This window comes from Hydra viridissima, unplaced genomic scaffold (assembly GCF_058129835.1).
Source record: "Hydra viridissima isolate aposymbiotic clone 2 unplaced genomic scaffold, HvirCarnegie_v1 scaffold_6, whole genome shotgun sequence".
NCBI lineage: Eukaryota > Metazoa > Cnidaria > Hydrozoa > Anthoathecata > Hydridae > Hydra > Hydra viridissima.
The window spans coordinates 12,699,351-12,724,666 of NW_028324305.1; the positions used below are offsets into that span (position 1 = coordinate 12,699,351).

General features: G+C 26.6%; 1 protein-coding gene across 2 annotated transcripts; it reads left to right on the top strand.

Moving 5' to 3' along the window:
* The first annotated feature begins 657 nt into the window (after positions 1–657).
* Positions 658–25,016, top strand: LOC145189746 (general transcription and DNA repair factor IIH helicase/translocase subunit XPB-like). 2 transcript variants are annotated; one of them, XR_016453767.1, is made up of 38 exons: positions 658–855; positions 1,085–1,119; positions 1,279–1,339; positions 2,400–2,455; positions 5,330–5,404; positions 5,777–5,857; positions 6,010–6,044; positions 6,195–6,240; positions 6,688–6,762; positions 8,397–8,471; positions 9,696–9,742; positions 10,121–10,193; positions 10,426–10,485; positions 10,594–10,733; positions 12,807–12,878; positions 13,459–13,498; positions 13,585–13,651; positions 13,815–13,889; positions 14,534–14,635; positions 15,527–15,597; positions 15,873–15,921; positions 16,020–16,064; positions 16,380–16,444; positions 16,558–16,650; positions 16,763–16,828; positions 18,677–18,718; positions 18,814–18,836; positions 18,979–19,050; positions 19,460–19,556; positions 19,737–19,784; positions 19,983–20,012; positions 21,898–21,937; positions 22,114–22,163; positions 22,447–22,515; positions 22,629–22,658; positions 24,327–24,377; positions 24,503–24,588; positions 24,813–25,016. XR_016453767.1 is itself a non-coding variant. In XM_090091813.1 (38 exons), exons 1-38 carry the CDS (start codon positions 819–821, stop codon positions 24,933–24,935), a joined length of 2,391 nt encoding a protein of 796 aa, XP_089947939.1. In that variant the 5' UTR covers positions 658–818; the 3' UTR covers positions 24,936–25,016. The 2 variants fall into 2 exon arrangements, 1 of the variants encoding a protein (XP_089947939.1); XM_090091813.1 differs by having other exon boundaries at positions 24,514–24,588.
* The last annotated feature ends 300 nt before the right edge of the window (positions 25,017–25,316 follow it).

Here is a 25,316-nt window from a genome sequence, read left to right on the forward strand (position 1 = left end):
CAAAATTAACCTTTACTAGCTTAAACATAATTTCAAAGGCGTTTGCATATCTTATGCATGTTTAAAAATATTGACTAGAAAGTATTAGAGAAAAGCGTGGGTTCTTCCACCTCTTCAATCGGCGTCGTGGACTCGGCAGTCAGAATGAAAATCTTATTAGCAACTGCAATAAAACTTTTTTTCTCACAGATTTATTATTTTAGATTGAAAAAGAGAAAGTTTGACACGCATGTACAGGTTTCTCAACCGCTAAGTTTTCTATGAAATGAAAATCTTTTCAGTGAAAAGTACATCAGATTTTTTCCAAAAGGCTTAAATTTAGTATTTTTGTGTCTAGAAACTTTAATCCGAAGTTAACAACTCTACATAAATTTTATTTAAACTGTCTTATTTTATTGAAACACTCTGGACAGTTCATATTTCATGACACAACTTGACAGTTCAAAAATATTTAATAAAATTTGTTTTTATCTTTCATTAATCATTCCAACGTAGACTATATCAGGAAAAATTATTTATCTTTATTCAGCTTTATAAGAGTAACTTGATGAAATTTGGGCCCGAAAGTTCCTTACGTAACAAATTATTATTAATTTTTTTAATTTTATTATTACTTATTATATTTGTTTCATAGATTGAAATGAAAAATCAAACTGCGATTTTCCCGGCGAATTTCTGCGCGTTTATGAGCCAAGTTTACACACGTGCTAAAAACATAAATATCTTTTCTTTTTGATTTTTAAGTTAAAAAAAAAAACAACTCCTATACTTGTTTGTAATGAAAAAATAGCTAGAAATACAGTCAAAATATACAAACGATGGGAAAACACAAGAAAAGGAAAAGAGAAGAAAAAGGTTCTCTATCTTGGGTTGAGTTTGTATCTATAATCGCCCTTAGCTCTTCGTATGAATTTTTAAAAAACCAGCTATCGAAGTGCTTAATATTGATATGAGATCTTTGTTTCAACTTAATTTATTTTAATTTGTAAAGTACATAAATATATATAAAATCACTTTCTAAAGATTTAAAACTTTTTAAAGTTAGTTTTTGGTTTAAAGACGATAAACTTTTCTTTTTTTATAGAATCAAAATCGTCAAAAAAGCGAAAAGAAGATGATGTTAGTAAATCATTCTTTTAGTTTTTAATTGTGTGTGTGTATGTAAGTACGTACGTACGTATGTATGTATGTATGTATGTATGTATGTATGTATGTATGTATGTATGTATGTATGTATGTATGTATGTATGTATGTAGTAAAAGATTTCTTTCTGACAGGAAAAAGATTTTTCAGAAGATGACCAAGATGAATCAAGCAATTTAAGTGCAAACACTTATGGTAATATAAAATATTTCTTTACATATATGTATGTGTGTGTGTCTATATATGTATGTATGTATGTATGTATGTATGTATGTATGTATGTATGTATGTATGTATGTATGTATGTATGTATGTATGTATGTATGTATGTATGTATGTTTGTATGTATGTATCATACATTTGGCTTCTACCTTACACAAGAATTACATCCAGCTTATAAGTTGTTCAACTCTTGTATCAGACTACTCTAATTCCTTGGGAATATCAGGTCCACTTGATAGTCTAAAGGGAACCCAAGTTGCATTATATAGAAATAATTAATATATGAGTTTCTTGTAGAGATCTTAAATTCCTAGTTTGGTAATACTAATTAATGCATTAACTTCACTGCTTGTCAAGTTAGTACAATTAGGTTTGTTAGTATTTTCCAATTAGTTGTTGAATCAAACAAACAAATTGGCTGTTTTTAATTCACAGTTATTGTTCTACTTAAGTATTTTGTTTTTTTCAATGCAAGTGAGTTTTTTTGAAAATTGTTGAACTTTGTACTTTGTTTTGGCTGCAATCTGCAAACTAATAATGGTATTTAAAAGCATTACATGCCGTTTATATTTATATTGTAGACTCATTGTTTAGTATTCATGCAAAAAACTTTACTATATATACTTGTGTATAATCCAAACTTTTTTTAAAAGTTATCTTCAAAAGTTTGGGGTGTCTGTTATACAAGGGGCAATAATTAAAAATCAAATTTTATTCAACTAATGTGCAATAATAACATAAACTACTTTATTATGTGTTATTAATTCCCATACATACTCAGGTTATACATTAGTATATATTGTAATTTATGAGAAACTCATATCCCTTGAGTGACTTCTAAAATTCTATATATTGGTTCTGTAATTCACAGAATTTAATTTGTCATATTGCATCAATAATCCCTATTTGTAGTGATAAAATAATAATAAACTTTTTGATACATAATGAATTTCAATTTTTTTTTTAATCCATGATTTTTTTTAACTGAATTTAGATTTTAACATTTATTGTTAAAGTTTCCTATATATTGCAGTAGCAGCTGTTCCTTCTGCAGCAAATAGAAGGGTTGGAGATGACAGTGCAAGTATGGTAATGTTTTTTTATATTTTGTTGATGATAGTGAACAATTAAATCTGCTTAATTCAAATCTCTAACGAACAGAAAAGTAGTTTTCATTAAGAACAGGAAAGTTGAGTTAATAAATGTTTGAGTTATTCAAAGTTTTTTTACGTTGAACGTTTATGTTTATGAACGTGAATGTTTATTAAGTCCTGATTTAGTGAAATTTAAATAAACATATCAACAGAAAATGGATGCTATAAGAATAATTTTTTTGATAATTATCCTTTTTATAAATTGCCATATAACCATTTTACTCCTTAAAGGATTGGTTGCAGCTGAGTAATGTAAAAATGAGCTAATTTCAGATTGTTTATTGGATAATGAATAAGTAGCAGTAGGAGCATGGAAGGCATTTAACATTCTTGAAGCAAAGTTCAAGTTGTGCAATTTTTAAGTTTAGCAGATTTGACCAGGTGTTAACCAGGTGTAACACTAACATTTTGAAAATTATTTTCTTTTTATATTCAACTAATAAAGTTTTTTTTTATAAACCTCTAGTATAATAATAATGAGTATTTTATATGCTTTATGTGAGTTAAAAACGCTTACATTTATTTGAATTTTCTCTGAATATAGAGGTATATTTGTATTCTCTCTGAATATGTAGGTATAAGTTTAAATTTTTAAAAATTCTAAAAGAGAACTTGCAATTAAACAATATGTAGCCTTTTGGTGGAGAATGGATACACAAGTATGGGCCAGCCATATTGCATTATTTGAATCAAATGTTTTTTTAAGGTGCTTCAAAAGTACCTCAGAAAAATATTTATTTATCAACGATTGCTAGAACAACTGAAACTATTAAAAATGTTTCAATTAAATAAAATTTACAAAGTTGTTACCCTGTAACAAAAATGATATACAATTACATTTTTGATTGAATTGTTGAAACTACCCTTCTTTTTTTTTTGAAGTTGAAAAACTTCAATATTATTTAAATTTTTTTATGTATGCTAATTTTATATCTTAATAAAACTTGTATTATTAATAATTGGAAATATAATTTTTAAAATTTATTTTAAAAATTATATTTCCAATTATTATTAATACAATTTTTATTAAGATATAAAAAAAATTAAAGCAAGTGATTCTGATATAGTTTGCTAACATTAAAGTTAATTTTTGGATACATAAAGTTTATAGAATTTTAAAATACAATGCAAGGACTATTAAGCTTTAGGCTGGGTATACATTTATGTTAAAATATCAGGGGAGTTGAAGCCTAGGAAACTAGGTGATCACTCCTCCAGAAGTTTATATTGTCAAAGAGTCACTTCTAGACAAAGTTAGCAGAGGCTCTGTCCGGGTTAAATACAATTTCAGATGGGTCTGAGAAGTCTGTTTAAATTAAGGGGAGGACATGAAACAGTAAAAGAAGGGTGCTTCAACTGAAGGTTAAGAAGGGTGCTTCAACTTCTGGATGGTTTTAATATGTCAAGAACTTCTTTACCTCAAGTTTGTATTATATTTTTCATTTTTGCTGTTTCTGATTTATTTAATGATAAATTATTTTGTAAAACAGGTAATGACAAATCTGCTTATACAATATAGCAACTATGATGGCCTCTGTTTTAGCTTAAGTGATAAACCTACTGTTGTCACATTAAATAATCCATTAATTAAAATTTTTATTGTATGATTATTAAGTACTTACAATTTATTGCAAGTTACTACAATTTTTCTTTTTTTTTTTTTTTTTTTTTCAAAACAAAGTATTTATTTTTGATATTGTCTATACATTTTTACTTTTATTTTTTTTGTCTTTTTACTGTTTAATTTGCTCCTAACTTTTGACCAGAGAAGATTAAACAAAGAAAATATTCTTTCAATTGATCCTGAGCTGGATATTGATTGACAAACCATTTATTTCCTTCATCTTCTTTTGTAGAAGTCAGATTTTTATCTATGTAAAAAAAAAACTCAATCCAGATTAACTTACTTATTAAAAAAAAACAATTATTGCACATTTTAATATTTAATTCTTAACCTATTTTTGCCCAAAAAGCAATTATCAGTCAAATATGCAAGATAATGGAAAGTTGTAAGTGTATTATCATATCTCTTTCTGATAGCTGTGTGGTAATGATATAGTTAATGATTATTCAAGAGTGATAACCACAATTTAATGCAGTTTGATTATAGCTGTCACTTCATCTAAAAAAGTAAGAATCGCGTTCTTCAAATTTGCTATGTAATTTATTAAAAAACTTGTAGTATTTTAGTTTTTGTATCATTTATGTCTATAAAGTTTGATATTTAAAGCAATCTATCAATATATTTTTTAAATCAAAAAATAGAAATTCATACTATTTTTATGTAGAACTACCTAAATGTAACTTAAAAAATGAAATTAAGTTCTAAAACTCTTCTGAGTTGGGATTTAAGTTTACTTCTCTAAATATTTCCTATCTGATCTTTTTACATTAGAAATAAAGTGCCAATCAAAATCATGCAATATTTACATGTTTTTGATGTGGAGTATGAAAATACTTCTGCACCTATGTGTTTGATGACCTTTGGGAGTGTTACTTCCTTTTCCAAAAAATTTAGATAAAGTGCAGAACACAAATATGATAAAGTGCAAAACACGATTATGATAAAGGATTTGGATAAGTTTCTTTGATTAATCTCATTCATCTTGCATAATAATTATTATTGTCTGTTCTTGGCTTAGTTGATGCATTGTTTTGTCATTTACTTTTGTTATAAACTTTAACTAGGGGCTCTCTTACCATTTTTTTCACAGTCTTACTTATTTGAAAGAATAATTCTATGCTTAAGTATTAAGAAACAAAAAAAAAAGCAAAATTACCTCCAAAAAATAATCTGTTTGTATTTTAGGATGAATATGGAGCAAAAGACTATCGTAAAATAGTAAGTTTAAAGTCTGATCATCAATCAAGACCCTTATGGGTGGTAAGTTTTAACACAAGTTTAAAAAAATGATCATTAGCTTAAAGATAATAAGCAGCAACATTTAATTTCTTTTTTTGTTATTATTGGATAGAATGGTCATTGAAACTGTCTCCTTGTATAGTAAAATAATGTAAATATTACATACACAGGATTCTAGAAATTTATTGTAATTGTTACCGTTATTAATGCATTTGTCAAATTGGCATTAACACCACCATTATCTTCTTTTCTTTTTCTTCTTGAATAAAATCATTACTGCTTTGCAGAGGTTGTTCGGGCTTCATAGTTTATCTTAACTACTCAGACTTTATAATTTATCATAATTGATTTAGCAGTTTAACAGTTGAATCTTAAAGTTTATTGTTTTTTAAGGCACCTGATGGTCATATCTTCCTTGAATCTTTTTCAGCAGTGTACAAGCATGCACATGATTTCCTCATTACAATTGCTGAGGTAGTTTGCTATGTTTTTTTTTATCAATTATTCTTTCTAGAATCTGATTAACAAAATGAAATGTTTTTATAAGTTTTTTTTGTATTCTTCAAAACTACAGGTGCTTTGTATTCTTTTGTGTTCTTGTTATTGTTTTTTGTTTTTTTTTACAGCCTGTTTGTAGACCTAAGTTCATTCATGAATACAAGTAAGCTGTCCTTTTTTATATGTTCTTCCAACCCTTTTTATTTGTCATTATCAAAAACAATTTTGTTAAGATTTTAAAAAAAAGCTTCTTTTTGTAAAGAAAAAAACACCTCACGTTTTATAAAAAGTAAATTTGCTTATTATTGTATAGACTCACCGCTTATTCACTCTACGCTGCTGTTTCTGTTGGTTTACAGGTATAAATTTTTGTTTTAAAACAGCCAAAATATTCAATCAAAAAAACACCTAAAATGGTTCTATTTGTTTTTATTCAAAAGGTAAGTTTTAAGATTTTGCAGATGTTAAAGTTATGATTTGGAAAATAATTTTAGGGTGCTTTAAACTTTTACTTAAAGGAAGTTATCTTCTTTTTTTCATAAAATTACATTCAACAATAATTCTTATTTATTTCTGCGCAAAGATTTGTTTTTTTAAACTGTAAGATATTTGAGGTTAAAAAACTCAAAAATTATAAAATTCAAAAATTTGAAGTAAATACCTTTTATTTCATCAGGCAGTAAGTTCAAAATAGAACAATTTTTTTGTTTAGTAAATGAAATGTTTTTTAGGATGCCAAATGCTTTGCTTTAAATCATTTGTTTTGATGTTAATATCTGGTTTGTAACATGTATTTAAAATTTTAGACAAAAGATATTATAGAGTATCTGACACGTTTGAGCAAAACAACCATCCCTGAAGGAATTGTTCAGTTTATAGAAGTAATTTAGTTTTTTATTTCAATTTATAATCAACATTAAAGACTTTTTTTTTAATATTTTTATAATTTGTGTAACCAAGTCAATCACTTTCTTTAGTATATTTTCAAAACACCTTGAAAATTTTGTGATTGCCCAATGATTTTGTTTAAATGCAACACTAATCTCTGGCTTTCACTTTGATAATAAGATTTGCCAGTTACTAGCTGGATTTTTGTTGCATGATAATGCAGTAATAAGCCAATTTGCATTGAAAATCTTCCCAGTTTTCTATTCACATGATCCATTGAGTAGTGGCCAACTAAACATGAGTACACATTCAGTAAATAATGTTCATCTGTAGTTAGATAAAGATAATTTCTGACAATTCACATAAATTTGCATCAAAATAAATTTGAAGTTGTTCATGTTTTAAGTTTTTGAAAATCTGCTTACTGGCATGTAACTGACAAATAAAACAGCACAAAGTTTTTTTTGTGATTCATTTGGTTTCTAGTTTTATTTCTTATTCTTCTAATGTTGCTTCTGTCATCATGGATGTATTCAGGTCATCATGGGTGTATTATGAGATTTTGTCCAAAACAAACAGCTCTATCTAACACTTGACAATATTTGTTTAGTCAGTAATGAAAATCACAAATTATGTGAGTGACTGTTTTTGTAAGAAATACATAAAGATTGTATAGGTAATTATAGAGCTGATCCAATCTGTAGGTAACTAGTCAGTTTTTCTTCAACTATAAATTTTTTACAAGGGACCATATATTTATTTCTGCATTGAGGGGGAGAGTTCACTCCAATTTTTAACAACTTCCTACAGATGCTACAAATGTTTAGTTTCAAGACTAAAATTTATAACAACCTTTCTGCTTGTTTGTAAAATATGATGTGAGTAATTTTTTATCAACTCGTCAATCATACTTTTTTGATTTTGTTGAAACTCAATGAAAAAATTATCCTGGAGAAATGTGGACATCCAATTCAAAGTGGTTGAAGTTGATCTTGGTTCTTAAGATCAATTTTTAAATAACTCATTTAATACCAGTTCAATTGGAAACTAAAAAAAAAATCAAAATTAAAAAAACTGTATGTATAATTATCTAAAAGTAATGAAGTTATACATTTAGAATTAGTTTTTCATGCTGAAAATGATTTTATTCTTTGCGAAGCAAGTTTTTGCACTAATTTGTTGAAACGCCAATATTAAAAGATTTAACTTTTTATCTAAAGTAGCTTCAGTAGATGATATTCTTCAAAAATTTTGATGTTGTTATCTATAATTTAGAAAATATTCAACTTTCAATGAATCATGTAAACCAGCCTTAAATTGGATATTTAAAACTGGAATATCTTAAGAACCACTTTTTCATTTAAGTACCTTAGAATAATTTTCTTATTTAGTACTTTGGCTTTACCAGTTTTCAACAAAATCAAAGAAGTATGGATAAATAATTAAATTGAAATGGAATTACTCAAGTTATTCCTCTTGTATACAATAATCAACTCCCAACACTCTGTTAGACAATACCAAAATGCATTGTACTTTGGTGAATTTAAAACTAACAGCAATATTCTCTGAAGTATTAGTTTGTTGTTTTAACCAAGTTTTTAAAAAAATTTTTCCTACTTTAATTTAGTTGTGTACTATTAGCTATGGCAAAGTTAAACTGGTTTTAAAACACAATCGATATTATGTTGAGAGTAACTTTCCTGTAAGTTTTTTTTTTATTATTAATAATTGCGCCAAAGAAGGTTTGTTACTTGTAACAGATTTTTTTTTTCCTTTTTTTTCTTCTCTCTTCATAAACTCCTTTTTTACATTTATTTTCTATATGATTAATCCCAAATTAACTCAACAAAATTAATTAGAATCAGAGTTAAAAAAGTGCACAGTAAGCTGTCTTTGTTAATGACTGCTGAAATCCAATACACAAAATCCATTTTATAGCTCTATCTGCTCATTAGCAATATCAGTTGTTTTTCAAGTTTAAACTTATACTTTCTGGATTTCTGTAATATATAGTAACAGACAGATAGATAAACTTTGCTTGATAGAATACACCCTAATACACCCCTAAAACCAAAGTTTTCAACTAAGTTGTTTGCCATATATAAAAGCAAATTGTTTATTCAGGATTAAATAAAAAATTAATTTAAATTTAATTGAAAATTGTAGTATGGATTTAAAATTGAATTATAAGTTCAATCAAGTATGTAAAAACTGTGTATGAACTTTTAATCAAATATGGATTCAATAAAAAAGGACTTTATAGTATAGAAACTGCAAAATGCAAAATGTGAACTTAAATGATTAAGTAAATAGGGTCGTAATCTCCTATATGGCTTTCATAAAATATAGTCTAATGAATCCAGCCCTCTTAAAAGCTTGCATTTGAAAACTTTCCCAAATAAACTATGGAATCTTCAAAATGAAGTCAATATCTGACCCCAGTAGATATTGACTTATCTTGGTTTAGACATTAACTCCAGTAGATATGGACTTTATTTTGGACTACATATAATACAAAAGTGCTAAATGATGCTGCTGATTGTTCTTTGGCTGGCTTACGAGTGATTGCTGAATTACAGATTGATCGCAGATTGAGGAAAAACTTAAAAACTCTTTCAAATGGTCAAGAACCATAGAAAGCCAAATTAACCTAAATTTCAGTTAAACAGTTACAAACCTAATTGAGTATTGAATAGATGATCTAACTCTTACAATTCTTGATTAAAAATTTTATCAAAACTGCCCCAAGCAAAAAAATAAAATCCATGACTTTAAAGTTAACCCAAATTTCTATTATCCTTATTTTATTTTCTATTTATGTAACCGGTTTTCATCTGAAGAAAATTTAATACAAGCCATTATTAGAACATGTTTCAAGGGTTAAAAATGCCAGCAACATCTGTGTAGTTTTTTGTTTCTTGTATAGGATGCATTACAACAATTGTTAAAAGATCCAGAAATTCAAATGTGCAGGTAAAAATTCCTGAAAACAATGAGAATAAAGTAATGTTACTTGAATCCAAGTTTTTGAATTTTATATTATGAAGTGACTTTTATTTCTTTTATAAAATAAATTTTGATTATTGATATGCCAACTTGGTATGTAATTTAATCATGTAAAAAGATAAAAAATATAAAAAGATTTGATATCTTTCAAGAGATGAAATTTTTTTGATATGCATAAGAATCTCAAAAAATCTTTATGAGTTTTATTAGCAACTTCATTTTTAATTCTTTTAAATATCTGACCTTAAAAGCTGCTAAGTTTGCAAATATAATATTGTAATATTGCTTGCAACATTTGATCTGTTAAGTTTATTAGAAGTTTGTAACACTAATCTTTATAATTAGAGCTCTTTCCAAAGGTGATGGTAATGATGGAGGTTTAATTTCTTCAAAGACGGTCAACTCTAATGCACTCAAGGTTTTTAAAGAATTTTTTTTTCCTAGTTAGGGGTTATGTTATAAGGCAGATTGTTAACTAAAGTATTGTAATTTATGAATAGTGTATCTGCAGTAATTTTTTTATAAAAGTTCAGAGGGATTTTTTGCAATATATATTTTAGTAATAACATATTTTAAATTTGGAATTTTTTAAATATTAATTTTAATTTTTATTATCTGATAAACTAAGCAAATAGCTACTTTTTATTTAGCTCAATCGTTTGCAAACAAATAAAGATCCAAATGTACTTAATGAGCCAGAAAAACAAGAGGTGTTTTTAATATAGTAATTTCCAATATTTTTAAAACGTTTTTTATTTTTATAAAAGTTTGGAATTTTTTTAACTGAGTTTTTCTATTAATTTTGATTTTTTTATTAGGATGAGAAAGAAACAATACCTTCAGACATAGCTGATTATCTTGGCAAAGTGATGATGGATGAAGATGATGAGGCAGAAGAACCTTCCAACACAGTGTCATTTGAAGTTGCTCAGGAGCACATAGAAAATTTACAAAAAAGGTTATAACTAATTTGCAGAATGAAACCATTTTATCTTATGACCCAAAAGTTAGATGGTTAATTTTTGTAGTGAAAGTTACATTTGCAGAGGAATACAAGCTAAACTAAATTTTATAATGCAAGCTAAACTAAATTTTATAATACAAGCTAAACTAAATTTTATAATGCAAGCCTACTAAATTTTATAATGCAAGCCTACTAAATTTTATAATGCAAGCCTACTAAATTTTATAATGCAAGCCTACTAAACTTTACTCTCTTACAGTTATTTAAAGTTCTGAAAAGGCACCTGGTTCTAAAATCTTTTTTTTTTTCAGTGCCACAAAATGGTTCTTTGTTGTCAATTGATTGTCAATAATTTTGCTTATGTACGTTTCATTAAACTGAAGTACATTTTATTAACCTGAAGTAGTTTTTAATGTTTGGAATAAGCATGATATTAAAAGCTGTGGTAGGCAAACAGTTTTTTGATCTAAACTATCATAAATACATGCTTTTCCAGCTCTTTTCTGGAACAGATATCTAAAAAAGCAGAAGCCAAATTATTATGGTTTTTTTTCTAATAAAACTTCATATCTATGTATATAGACCTACATGAACAAAGTATAAAATGTCTCTTTTCTACTTTTGGAATTATGATTGTTCAAAGGGAAGTTACTAAATTTATTATCTTGCTACTAAAATAGAATAATTGCCATCATTGCCTAAAAATAAAATAAAAATGCAATACAACTATAAACATCATGCTGTAAATTTTTATTTGTGGAATAGCATAATATTTGTTTATTTAAGTTTTTAAAACTTTTTTTCTACTTACTTTAGTAATAATATAGTCCCCCAGTAGTTCCCCATAGAAAATAGAAAATTTGATGATTGTGCAATACAGACATTGTCATGCTAAGGCCAATAGTATGTGTTTTTAGTTGTTCAAAGTTTTCAAATAATAAAAACCTCTTGTCCTTGGAATAGTGTTTTAAATTTGGTGTCAATATTTCATCTTTTTCCTATGTGCAATAATATTTTCACTTGTAAAAACCTTTATTGTTTAAAGGTAGCTACAAACTTGACCTTGCTCTTAGTATTTGATTGTGTGAACTATTCTACCATAAGGAGACTTTCCATGACTTGTAGTTTAAAAGGACCATTTTGATTTATCAATCTTGTTAGATGAATTCACCAGTTCATAATGTTTTTGCTTTTTTTGTTCTTGCCCTACCATCATCAAAACAATAATTTGCTTTGATGAAAAATTTAAAAAAAAATGGGTAGTATTTGTAGTCACCTCATACATGCATTTCTTTTTCAATGGTTAGTAGGTTGTTTAACAGGATAGTAACTTGCTTTTTAATAACTTTGTTTTTGACCCGATCAGTTTTTTTATTTTAACTATACAATTTTCTTTTGCTTTACTTTAGTTAACTGTAAATGTAAATGCAAGTCATTAAAATCAATCATTTTAAGTCATCTTAAAATAAATCATATTGAGTCATGTTCAAATCAATCATGTTATGTCATTTTAAGCTCAATTGTGCTAATTCATGTTCAAATCAATCATGTTTAGTCATGTTAAAATATATAAAATCCAAAAACAAATGAAAATAAAAAATATTTTTTCAAGTTTTAAGAGCTTTGGAAAAATCAAAAAAATAGCACTGATTCAATTTGGTTACAATTATACAAAACACCAGATATTATGTAGCTGTTCTTTCTATAATCAGATGTGTTAAATAATCATATGTTTTATAGTCACATGTGCTTTATAGTCACATTTGTTGTACAAAATATTTTCTGGGTATTAGTATTATTACTTGATATGAACTGAACTTTTACAGTTTTCATAATCTTGTATTCATAATGGCCTTTTAAAAGTTATCAATCTGTTTTTATGTTTTAATTTCAACAATCCAATTTTTTCACTTAATCACTTTTTAATATTTACTGAGTCAAAATTATACAATAATTTAAATAATTATTTAATGTAAAAAGAAAAATCTTGTGATTGCTTGTTTGATTTTCTTTCCTTTTTTTAAGCGATTAAACAGTTATGCATCTAAATAATTAAACATTTTTTAGGTGCATAGCATTAGATTATCCTCTACTTGCAGAATATGATTTCAGCAATGACACTGTTAACAAAGATATAAAGTGAGTTTCTTATTGCTAAAAAATTTGAGTTTTTTATAATTTTTTATTTTTAAATTCTATATTTAAATTAGCAATTGATTTCTTTTTTTCAAAACCCATCTTCAAAGTAGTGTACTTTTCAGGTGACAGAAAAACATTGGTAATGAAGGTTTTTTTTGAAGCACTTCTTCAAGCTTTGCAAGCAAATAGTCTTGTGACTAGGGTTGTTTTTGAAAAGCTCATTTAAGCTTTGCAAGCAAATATCTTGTGACTAAGGTTGTTTTTGAAGAACTTTTTTCAGCCTGACAAGAAAATATATTTTTTAAGAAACAAACAAAAAAGTAAAGCAGATCACATTTCAAGGTAAAATTTGACAGAGGTGGCTTTTGAAATAAAGTCTTCAATTATCATGAAGATTGTTTGAACTTGAAAAAACTTTAAAATACCAAGTATTGATAAATAAAGTTGACCTAAAACATTTTTTTGTACTCTTAAGTATAATTGTTCCATTTTAATCTTTCTTGTGTAACTTTGGTAATATTACTGCAATAATTAATTTGCTGTAAATAAGTTTTTGCATTACAAATGTAATAATTTTTAGTATGGATTTGAAACCTTCTACATTGTTACGACCTTATCAGGTAACTAACATAGTAAAAAGTTGGAATTTATGGTTAAAGTTATTTTCGAAAGACACCTTTAAATTGATGCTTATACACTATATTAGGAAAAAAGTCTTCGTAAAATGTTTGGAAATGGCAGAGCACGTTCTGGTGTCATCGTATTACCATGTGGCATGAAATTTTGAATATTAACTTATTTTCAAATTTTAACATTTAATATTAACTTATTGTTTTAAGTTTAAATTCTTATTTCCTAATCCCTTCTTTTTATGACAAAGTAATCATTTGGAGTGTTTATTTTATCACTCAAGTAATGGTCAAAAAAATTGTTTAGGAGCTGGAAAAACACTAGTAGGTGTCACAGCTGCATGCACAGTGCGTAAGAAGTGCTTGGTACTTTGCACTTCAGGTTAACTTTATTTTATTATTTTTTTTTTTTCATTTACATACTTTTTATATCTAATATTTTTTAAATTTCACTTTCAGTTTTAATGCAGAAGTGGATGATATTTATCAAGGCTAACATTTTTAACACAGAAAAATTTTTCTAAAGGTTTAGAATGAACTCTTGCCTAGATTAAGTTTTATGATGATAAAAGCATGATGATCATCAATATATTTTAAGAGAAAAAAAAAAAGCATTCCAAAAAACTGATAAAAATTTTAACTTTGGTTATTTTCATCATCATTTTCTAATTTAAAAAATCTGTCTTTTATATGGAAAAAATCAAGTATCATAATTAGTAAGACTGAGTTCTTATTTTTGGAAGGTTTAAAAACAAAACAAATTCATGAATAAATATTAGAAATGTATAAGGACTCTACACATGTACTTACAGCAGTATACAACTGTGAATAACTGTGAATAATTACAAAGACTCCAGTAAATCTTTGCACATGCCTATATAAGGATAAGTAAATATTTTCTACTTTTAACTAACACTTTTAAAATGAAATATTTACTATTCAACTTGTTTTAGTGTTAACTTTAGGACAAAAGTTTCTAATTTGTTAAATTTGTCCTCTTACTATTTTTATGTGTGTGTTACATAGGTGTTTCTGTGGAGCAATGGAAGTCACAGTTTAAGTTGTGGGCAAATATTGATGACAAACATATATGTAGATTTACCTCTGATACAAAAGATAAACCAGTAGGTGAGGGTGTTCAATTTGTCATAAAATATATACACACAGACACACACACAGACACACACATAGACACACACATAGACACACACATACATACATACATACATACATACATACATACATACATACATACATACATACATACATACATACATACATACATACATACATACATACATACATACATACATACATACATACATACATACATACATACACCCATCCATCCATGCATGCATCCATGCATCCATGCATGCATGTATGTATGTATGTATGTATGATAGATAGATAGATAGATAGATAGATAGATAGATAGATAGATAGATTTATTTTTTAAAAATAAAAAAAAGAAAGATAAAAAAAAAATGTTTAATTTACAATTTCATTATGCTTTATACTCAAATGTTAAACTTGGACTCAACCCAAGGAACACATTTCCGATTGATTTCTTGTGCAGTTTTGCCCACTGTATCCTTTTAATGTTTTCTTGTGGCTTTTTCTTTCATCAAGCTCTGCTTCTATCAAATTATCAAGCTATCTCTTCTTTGTTGTCACAGACATTTCATCTCCATAAGATAGATTCAAGCAGTTAACAATTTCTGAACAGATAATAGTCTATTTCTTCAACAATTGGCAGTTAACTTTAGTTTTCGTAGCAGATCTTATTTTCCAATGTCATGATCATTTCTGAATAACAATTCAGTTTTCCTATCCTTTTTAAATATTGCATAGAAAATTACAAATAACAAAAACAAAGAATTTCACTTAAGCAAAACAAAATTATTTGAACTGTACAGGAACTATTTCTGTATTTTGGTATTTTGCTACAAAAATCTCAATCCTTCAATTAAATCAAAACCTTAATGATAATTTTTTTTTTTTTTTTTTTTTTTTTAGATTGTCATCTTGCTGTTACAACTTATTCTATGATAGCTCATACAATGAAGAGATCTTATGAATCCACACTTGTAGGTTGAAAAAAAAAAATGTCAAAGTTTATCATTTCAATTTTATTTAGTTATAAATCTAATTCATAACTAAATATAAATTTATCATTGTAATAGTTTTAGTTTGAAGAAAATTTTTATATTTTTGATCTAATAATACTTTGTTTTCGTTTCATCAAAGACAAAACAAAATAATTTAATGACTCTTAACTCAAGACTCTGAACATATTTAATGCTTTTTCACTTGTGTTACATGTAAAGAAACAGTTTTAAAATGTTTTAATGGTTTTCTTTAGATTATGGATTTTTTGAAAAATACAGAGTGGGGTCTAATGCTACTTGATGGTAAATATTCAATTTTTTGTGTGTAAATGTTGAATAGTTGACATGGATTCAGTTAAAGAATTAACAAAAACTAAAGTAGCATTTTTTCATCTTTATAGAAGTTCACACCATTCCAGCCAAACAGTTTAGAAGGGTACTTACAAGTAAGTCATTTTAAATGTTGGGAGTTTTACAAATTAATGATATTTTACTACAATGTATCTTCCAGCTCATGGAAAAAGGATGGATTGATAATTTTAGATTAGGTATGAGATTACCTATAATACAGCTAATTTAATGAAATGCACAAGAACAGAGTGTTTAAAAAGTCAGCCATTTTTAAAACTATTTGTTTTGTTGTTTTTTTTGTTTGCAACAAAAATTCAAACAAACAGAAAACTTCTAAAACATATTTCAATGTTTAAAAAAATATTTAGATTTATTGTCAATATATTAGTAATATTATATAAATATTATAGTTGTCAATGCTCATTGCAAGCTTGGTTTAACAGCTACTCTAGTCAGAGAAGATGACAAAATACAGGTATTTTAATTTTAAATTTCTTTTAAGTAGTTTTGTTTTTAATTTTTATTTTTAATCTTTTTGTAGATTTACTTTTTATGTGTTTGTGTATAAATTTTTGGTATTGCATCTAGGATTTGAATTTTTTGATTGGTCCAAAACTTTATGAAGCCAATTGGATGGAATTGCAAAACAATGGGTATCTGGCTAGAGTTCAATGTGCTGAGGTATTAGCATTTGATTATTCTGACTATTGATTGTTGTATGTATTTTTTAAATTTTATCTATCTTTTTAAATTGCATTTTTGCAGCAGGTTTGTGATCATTTTTCACTTTTAGGTTTGGTGTCCTATGAGTCCAGAATTTTACAGAGAATATTTGAGCATACCATCAAGAAAGCGAAGTGTGCGTATTCTTGTTTTCTGCCAGAATAGAATATTATTAATTTTTTTAACATACAATTTTGTGCAACAATTTAAGGACATAATATTTTGATGAAAAGTGCTTGTTAGAACTATTAGAGAAATTTTTTAAAAGAAATTTAAACAATTTTTAATTCATTATTAAATTTTTAATGATTCAATTTTTAATTCATCATTCAAATTTAAACAATTATTAATTCATCAACTGAAATTAGACATAACAAAATATTTCCATTACCTAAAAGTATTTTGAAATAGAAGCCAAATTCTCTTTCAATCAAAAAAATCACCTCATACTTAGGTCATTCCATATTAAATCACATGTTTCCTGTATAATACCTCAGAGTTGCTTCAAAATTTATGCAAAAAACACAACCCTGAAAGTTTTACCTTAATTTATCAATTTGCTCAAAAGTTATAATTGAATTAATAATGCGCTGTATAGACAAAATTTTAGTATCCAATGGATCATAACTAAATTGATAAAAAAGGTAATCATCTGATAATTCGTTTATTCATAGTTTTTTATCCAAATAATCCATTTTTGCAGTTGTTTTTGATAGATTCCAAATAATTTTGGAGTTACTGTTCATCAAAGTTGCAAAATATTGCAAATTTAGCATGACTTTTTCAAGCTTTGATGCGCGACAGCTCCATCCTTACTGACAAGTAGTATCAAATTTTTGTTACTTTTTTATACTTATGAAAGCTACTTGTAGTAGTCAAATTATGTCAAATTATATATTAAAAGTTAAACACTTGCAGCAGTCAGTTAAAAAATCACTTTTTTGAAAAACATCAAAAATTATGTTCACTTTGTGAGCCTAGAAAGTAGTATAAAAAGTTTAATTAAATAATGAAACTTTGCACCTTGAAGATATAGTCAATCACAAAAAAATAATAATAATAAGACTTATAATAAGTATGTTATGACACAAATACTTTGGTGTATGTTATGACACAAATACAGTCTTGGACTTTGGTGTGTTTTTAAAATTTTCTTAAAAGTTTTCTTGTGCAAGATGCATTCCAGAGGCTTGAAGCCAATCAAGCAACCCTATATATGTTTGCTGTTTATTACAAAGATTTAAAGACAAACCATAAAAAGTGTTAAAATCTTTCAAGTGATGATATTAGTAATTATAAAGTTTTTTTATAATGATACTGTGTATGATACTCATAAACTGAATAATGTTAACTTGATAAAAAAAAGATGCAACAAATTTTCAACCCTGTAAATAAGTTGCATGCTTTTATGATACATAAGGCTTATGCATGATACTTGTGATGAAAACTAAGATGTTATTGTGAAGTCCATGCATAGAAGCAAGTTAGATATGAAATGGACTAATGATGCACAATTGATTCAGTATTGTGTTTTGTTTAACAAAATAGTATGTCAAATAAGTGCTCCATCTGTTAAGGGTGCTTGAGATTACAATCTAGCTATGTTTTTATATGGCACTTACAAAGTATGTAAATTTAAGAAAATAAACTTTGTGCTACTTGTGGTTCAAGTGTATGTGCATTTCTACTTTCAGTTGATTTTTAATAATTTTTATGTTCACTTTCTCATAATAAAAGTGATATTTTAAATACTATTTTTAAACTACAAAAGCATCAATGTCAAAGGTCTACATTTGTGTCATAAGAGTCTTCTTTTTTTTTCTTGTGGTTGAATACAAATAGAACTTTACAGAAGGTGTATAAAACAGCAATTTAAACTGTGACAGTTATTATCAGGCTCACAGTATGTTTTAAATATTTTTAAAGTAATAATCATAAAATCCTACTTGATATTTTTTTTGAGTTACTTTAATTATCTTTATAGCTGTTCTACGTGATGAATCCAAACAAGTTTAGAGCTTGTGAGGTTTGACATTTACATGTAATTTAAGATAATTTAAGATAATGTATTCTCCATTTTTACATTTTTTTAAATTTTGTTATGTTAATTTTATTTTTTAGTTCTTAATTCGATTTCATGAGAGGTTAGTTGATTTTTTTTTTGCCTTTTTGATAGGTTTACTGTACTAAGTTACTTTGAAAAAAGGCTAAATAAACTTCACTTATATCTGAGCAAAATCATGTTTTAATTTGTGACATTTAAAATATTACTTTTTTTCCCTAAAGGCGAAATGACAAAATCATTGTTTTTGCTGATAACGTGTTTGCCTTGAAACATTATGCAGTAAAGTTGAACAAGTAAGATATGTATCATAAGAATGACTGGTGTGTGGATCATGACTGGGCCAAAGAAAAAATTCTTGACTTATTGTTTTAATCAAGCCTCTTAATCTTTTAGTACTATGCTATAAAAGTTTTCATATCTTATACTTATAAAATATATATTGCACTGGTTTTGATGTCTTAGTATCATATTCTATTACATCAACATGATAGTATCAGTTCATTTTAAATTTAATTTACAGTTTAAACTTTCATCAGTATGAAAAGTTTGTATTTGTTATAACAATTCTTTTTGTTGCAGTTTACAGGTGCTGTCCTGCTTAAAATACAATTTCTTTAAAAAAAAAAATTTTTGAGGCACTGTGTTTTAAGTTAACAGGACAGTACAGTAGTTAAAGATTTTTTAGTAGTATTTTTTTTAAAGGCCTTTTATCTATGGACCTACATCACAAAATGAGCGCTTGCATATAATACAGAATTTTGTTCATAATCCTTTGGTAAATACAATCTTCATTTCCAAGGTAGGGTTTACTATGAACTAGCAAATTGAAAGCACTACAAAAGCAAAATATAATAAGTATTTGTAAATTGTATTAAATGCTGTTTAGTTTACATCATAGAAGTAATAGCTGTAAGCATACTGCTTGTAATTAATTAAGATGGTGAAGATTAAATTCTGTTATGGTTATAAATAATTTTAGGTTGGTGATACATCTTTTGATATGCCTGAAGCTAATGTCCTTATACAAGTGAGTATTACTCCAATGTGTATGAATTCTCAGCTCAGCTCAATAGATAACCATTTTCATTTTGTGTAAGTTTTTTAGAAGTTGTAAAAGACATTTCTTATTATTAGTGCTTTTAGTTTAATGAAATGACCAAGTTTTTAAATTGTTATTTAATAAATGTATGAGTTAAAAGATTAGAAAAATAAATATTTTTTGTAGATCTCTTCTCATGGTGGATCAAGACGACAGGTATCTCTTTTCCAAGTTTTTATTTCCTCTAAAAAAGATTTTATCATTAAGGCAACTCAGGGTAACTTTGAGGCTATATAAAATCTCCCATTAACATATTAAACACATAAAACAAAGATAATGCAACTCAGTGTTTAAACATGTTTCCATGTTAAAATACAATGACCATGAACTAAACTAAGATGAATGTAACAGGTTGTTAATTACTTATGAGATAAGATTCTCATTGAATATGTTGGCTTAAAACTTGAATTATTTTACCTCTCTTACTTTAAAGTTAAGTGTTAAAAAGGTGCCATTTCTTTATGATATTAACTGTTGCAGTGATGAACCATTTAAAGAAACAGCATACAGACAAAGTTGATTAGCCATCTTAACACAAGGTGGATAATTGTCAATTGTACATTCTCTGCAGAAAATTACCAGTTGAGGTGGTGGAATTAATTGCAAAATGGTCAAGTTGATAATCATAAAGATGAGATACCTGTTCATGATTGGATGTTGAAAATTAAGGCTTGTTCAAAGGATCAATTAATGAGACAAATTGTCCAATCATTTATGGCTAACAAAGTATATGCTTACAATCATGCAATTTTGAACAATTTCTTTAAAAAATTTCTGCTAGTGTTAATTATCTTAACATTTTATATTATTAGTTGAAAACTGCTTTCATCTATATTCTCAATGGTCCAAAAGAGAGTATAAAAGTTACTATTTTAAAGCACTTACAAAAACATCTTACCTAACAGTACAAGTAATAATAACAGTACAAAGAAAACAGTACAAGAAAACACCACAAGGAAACAGTACAAAAGGAAAAAAGAAATTGAGTAAGTTGTATATCACTAGAACTTACTTCAAATGAGTCTTGTTAACATTTTCTACAATTGAGAAAGTCAAATATTAAAGATGAATAAAATAAAAAAAATTTCTATCAAAAGTTTGTCAGTAGTAAGAACATTTAAAAAGTTTTAGAAATACATTCTGATTGGTTCTGATTTTGATCTGATTTTGCTTTATTTTTCTTCTATAAATTCTTAATTAGCATAATGATTGTTTATTTAGTTTGTCCATCTAAAAAATAAGCTATCATTGCAAATATGATGAAAATTTGTTGAAGCAAACTTATGTCAATATTTTCTGAATCATGGTGTAGCTTTGGCACAGATATTGATGGACATAGTAAATAATCAGTATATATTGTAATCAAAGTAGAGGTGTTATTTCCAAAATGACACAGCTTACATAAAGTATAAAAATTTAGTATTATGCTAGCAATTACAAATAGCAAAACCTGTTTTTATATTATAATGAAAAATGCAAGTGCTAAATTAACACTAATTCATTTAAATATTTAAATAAATATTTTGTGCTCAGAACATTGCTTAGTAATTGAAATTTTATTCTGTTTTAATATATTAAACAGGGTATACCTATTGCTACTCTGACCTTATTTCTATTTCTACTTTGACATCACTTAATATTAGCTAGTTTCAAATGTACTTATGCATTTGTCACTGTTACCCCACTGTTAAGTTAACATTGACATTTGAGGAGGTTAAATAAATTAGTAAAAACCCCAGTAAATTTTAATCATTGGATAAATTATTCATAGTAATAAAGATGAAGAGGATGCTGAATAATTCTAGGATGCTGTCTGATTAGCAAGACTAGAAAATTATTTGAGAAAATTTTACTATAAACAGAATTGTTTAAATGTGCCAGTTACCCCCAGCATTACAATTTGTTTAAAAGTCATTGGAGTAATTGTAATAAAAATAAAAGTCATTGAAGTAATTGTTGCAACAAAAACATACTTTGTTCTTGGCAATTAGATGAGAAATTTTTTGTCAATGTTTTTTTTGTTGTTGTTGTTGTTGTCTAGGAAGCTCAGCGTCTTGGTCGAATTTTGAGAGCTAAGAAAGGTATAGTGCTAATTTGGTGAAAGTTACCTTATAAGTTTCAAAGCAATTAATCTCAAGATATTTTTTACCATTGTTATATTTCTGCATTTTATAAATTAACAAATTTTTAAATATTCTTTGATTTCCTTTTTTTTTTTATTTTTGTTAATAAATTTGTAAATAACAAATAATTTTAGATATGGCAGCTGAGGAATATAATGCATTTTTCTATTCACTTGTATCAACAGTAAGTTGTTTTCTACTTTAAAAATGTCCAATAGAAAAACAAACCAAAAAGCAATCACTAACATCTTTGGACGCTTTTGAGCAATTTCATTATTTTACACTGATAACAAAAAAAATTGTCTTGTTATAGCAATATTTTATCTTTATAGCAATATTTTATCTTGTTATAGCAATATTTTATCTTTATAGCAATATTTTATCTTTATAGCAATATTTTATCTTGTTATAGCAATATTTTATCTTTATATTTTGTCTTGTTATAGCAATATTTTATCTTTTTATAGGACACAGAAGAAATGTTCTTTTCCAATAAACGACAACGTTTTCTCATAAATCAAGGATATAGCTACAAAGTACTTTTTTATTTTGCTTTTTTTTTTTTTACTATAATTTTTGCAAGATTTTTTGCAGGATAATTTCTTTATGTGTTATGAGAGGCTGTGAAAAGGTTGTTTTTTTTCTGTAGGTCATAACTAAGCTCGCAGGAATGGATGAGGTAATTTATTGAAATTAAAAATTTGCATTAAAAAGACTATTAGTTCAAAACAGCAAAGCTTTTTTAAAAGAAGAACAAAAAATTTTAGTCAAGATATTTAAACATAGGAAATTAGAAAATTATTAGCTAAAAATCAAGCTAAAGTGGGAAAACTTTAATTTTTAACTAATGGCATAAAGGATGCACTCCAAAAAAACTCTGTTAAATACCATTTTGACAACACTTAAGTATTAAATACAGTATTGGCCATTAGTAAAAATCCATCACGTTATTGTAGTATGAATATAATTTTGAAGTTAAATATTTTAAAAGTTAAAAGAGATTTTTCTTCAATTTTTTTTTTTTTTTTCTACTCAAATGAATCAAATGATCACAATTTAAATTTATTACAAAATAATTATAAATAAAAAAAATTAAGATATTGAAATGAAAATAAGTCTTCGTATCAAAAAATGTGGCCAAAATAAACAAACTACAACATCAAAATTAACAAACCATAATAAAAAAAATTTGCAAAATACAAAAAAACAAAAAAAAAATATAATATTTTGTTAACAATCCTTTAGCTTTTAAGCATTCATTGATCCGTTTTGGCATGGAAATTGCTAAATTCTGAATAATATCTTTTTTGACTTAAATCTTCTGGAGCATTATTCTGTAATTTTGTTACTTCTTTCAGCTGATCTTTTATTTCAATTTTTACCAAGATTTTGGTCTAAGCAAGACCACAAGTTCTCTATTTGAGATCTGGACTATTGGTAGGTCAAGACATGATTTTAATATTGTTTTCTTCAAACTATTGCTTGCAAATCTTAGAAGTATGACATGAAGCATTATTTTGTTGTAAGATAATTCCCTTGTCTTTTCGGAAAATATCAATAGAAGGCATCAAGTAATTATCCAATATGTTTAAGTATATTTAAGAATCAAGCCTTCCATTGAATAGTTTGGTCTTCCGGTACGCGGAAGACTATTAATTGTATTCATGATCTCGGTTGATTATTCTTTAAACAGTTGCATGTGTTGTGTTTAAATGTTTTGTAATTTTCTGATTGAGATGTTTTGTTCATTCATTGCTATGATTTTACATTTTGTCATATCAATAGTTTTTCCAGTCATTTTGTTTTATTGCTAAAATGTTGTAGGTAATTAGATACTAATTTTTATGTTTCATTTTACACAAATTTTTCAAACATTTATAACAATTTAAATAAAAGTTCTCTAGTAATTATTATTAATTCATAAATAAGTTCAAAGTTTTACTCAAAGACAGATGCAATTTTGAAGGAAGTTTGAAATAATTGAGTGGGTTGTTAATTTTGGCTATTATAATTATTTTGGATAATAAGATGTGTCAAAAAAAGCAAAATAATTAGCGTATCGAATAATATTTTTATGAATATTTTTATTTATTTGAATGAAAGTATGATGCTCATCAATGAACACTTTTTATTTTTGAAAAGAATCAAACAATCATTGATTTATTATCAATCAAAGTCGGATGATATAAAAAAAAAAAAGCATGATGGATTGTTATTAATGGTCAATACTGTGTGCAAATAGGTCAGTATGGCACGCTGTTTTCTAGGCCGAATGTCAATATAAAATGTTTATTAGAAATTATTAAATTATAAAAAAGAATATAATTCTTGTTTTTTTGGTTACTAGGAAACGTTATCCTATTCAAATAAAAAAGAGCATCACGAGTTACTTCAAAAGGTGCAGTTTGAAATTCAATTAATAGCATTCTGTTATTTTCATCGGTTGAAAACGACATATTTATATATCTTATCATCATACCTTTTGTTTAATGAAGTTCTTTAAATTTATTTACATCTCCAAAGAAATGGTTTAGGTGTTAGCTGCAACTGATACAGATGCTGAAGAGGAAAAAATTCCAGGAGAATCAGCAGGCAAATCTGGAAATAGTGTAAGTCCCTTTTAAAGTAATCTTATTTTTTCAACAGTTCACAAGGGTAGACATTCTGAATGTATCACAAGCTGATTTGCAGTGTTTCAACTTGTTCTTGTGTGATTAAGTGGTCCTCTCATCCTGATGTTTTTAAGCGGCTTAACAGGTTTGGTTGAAGCATTTTTAAATATTTCGTAATCTTCATATTTTTTGGTCAAATTTTTCTTAAACTTTTTATTTAGTCCGTCGTTCGTCGCCAAGGTTCCATGGCATCCATGTCAGGTGCCGATGACATGGTTTACTCTGAATTTTCTGCAAGTAAAACAAAGAGTCGACATCCGTTATTTAAGAGGTTTCGTTTATGACCGTAATTTAGGACGGACAATTCAAATATTTTGATGACAATTCAAATATTTTGTTCATCCTTATTAAATTTATTACGATCACCATGTGTTTTTATTTGACTTATATCACATTATTTATTCTTCATTAGTTAAAGTTGAGCATTTAAACAAAAAACAATTTTTTTTTTATTTTTACTTTTTTGGGAAGCATCAAAATCTGTATTTGTAAATATGTGTTAGGAATCGTTAAGATTGCAGAGGTTTCTTTTAGGTGATCTCTAAAGCTGCGAACGAGCTCTGACCGCTGCGAATGGGCTCTGACCGTTTCGATGATATCAAAATACTGTAGCGTACAAAAGTTTAGGAACAGCAAATTTTTTCAGTTTTTAAAGCATAACTTTT

Coding starts and splice junctions, on each gene's coding strand:
- LOC145189746 (XM_090091813.1), top strand. CDS start 819: ATGGGAAAACACAAGAAAAGGAAAAGAGAAGAAAAAG. Junction 10,486..10,593: donor ATGAGCCAGAAAAACAAGAG/GTGTTTTTAATA, acceptor TTTTTTTATTAG/GATGAGAAAGAAACAATACC. Junction 19,557..19,736: donor ATACAATCTTCATTTCCAAG/GTAGGGTTTACT, acceptor AAATAATTTTAG/GTTGGTGATACATCTTTTGA.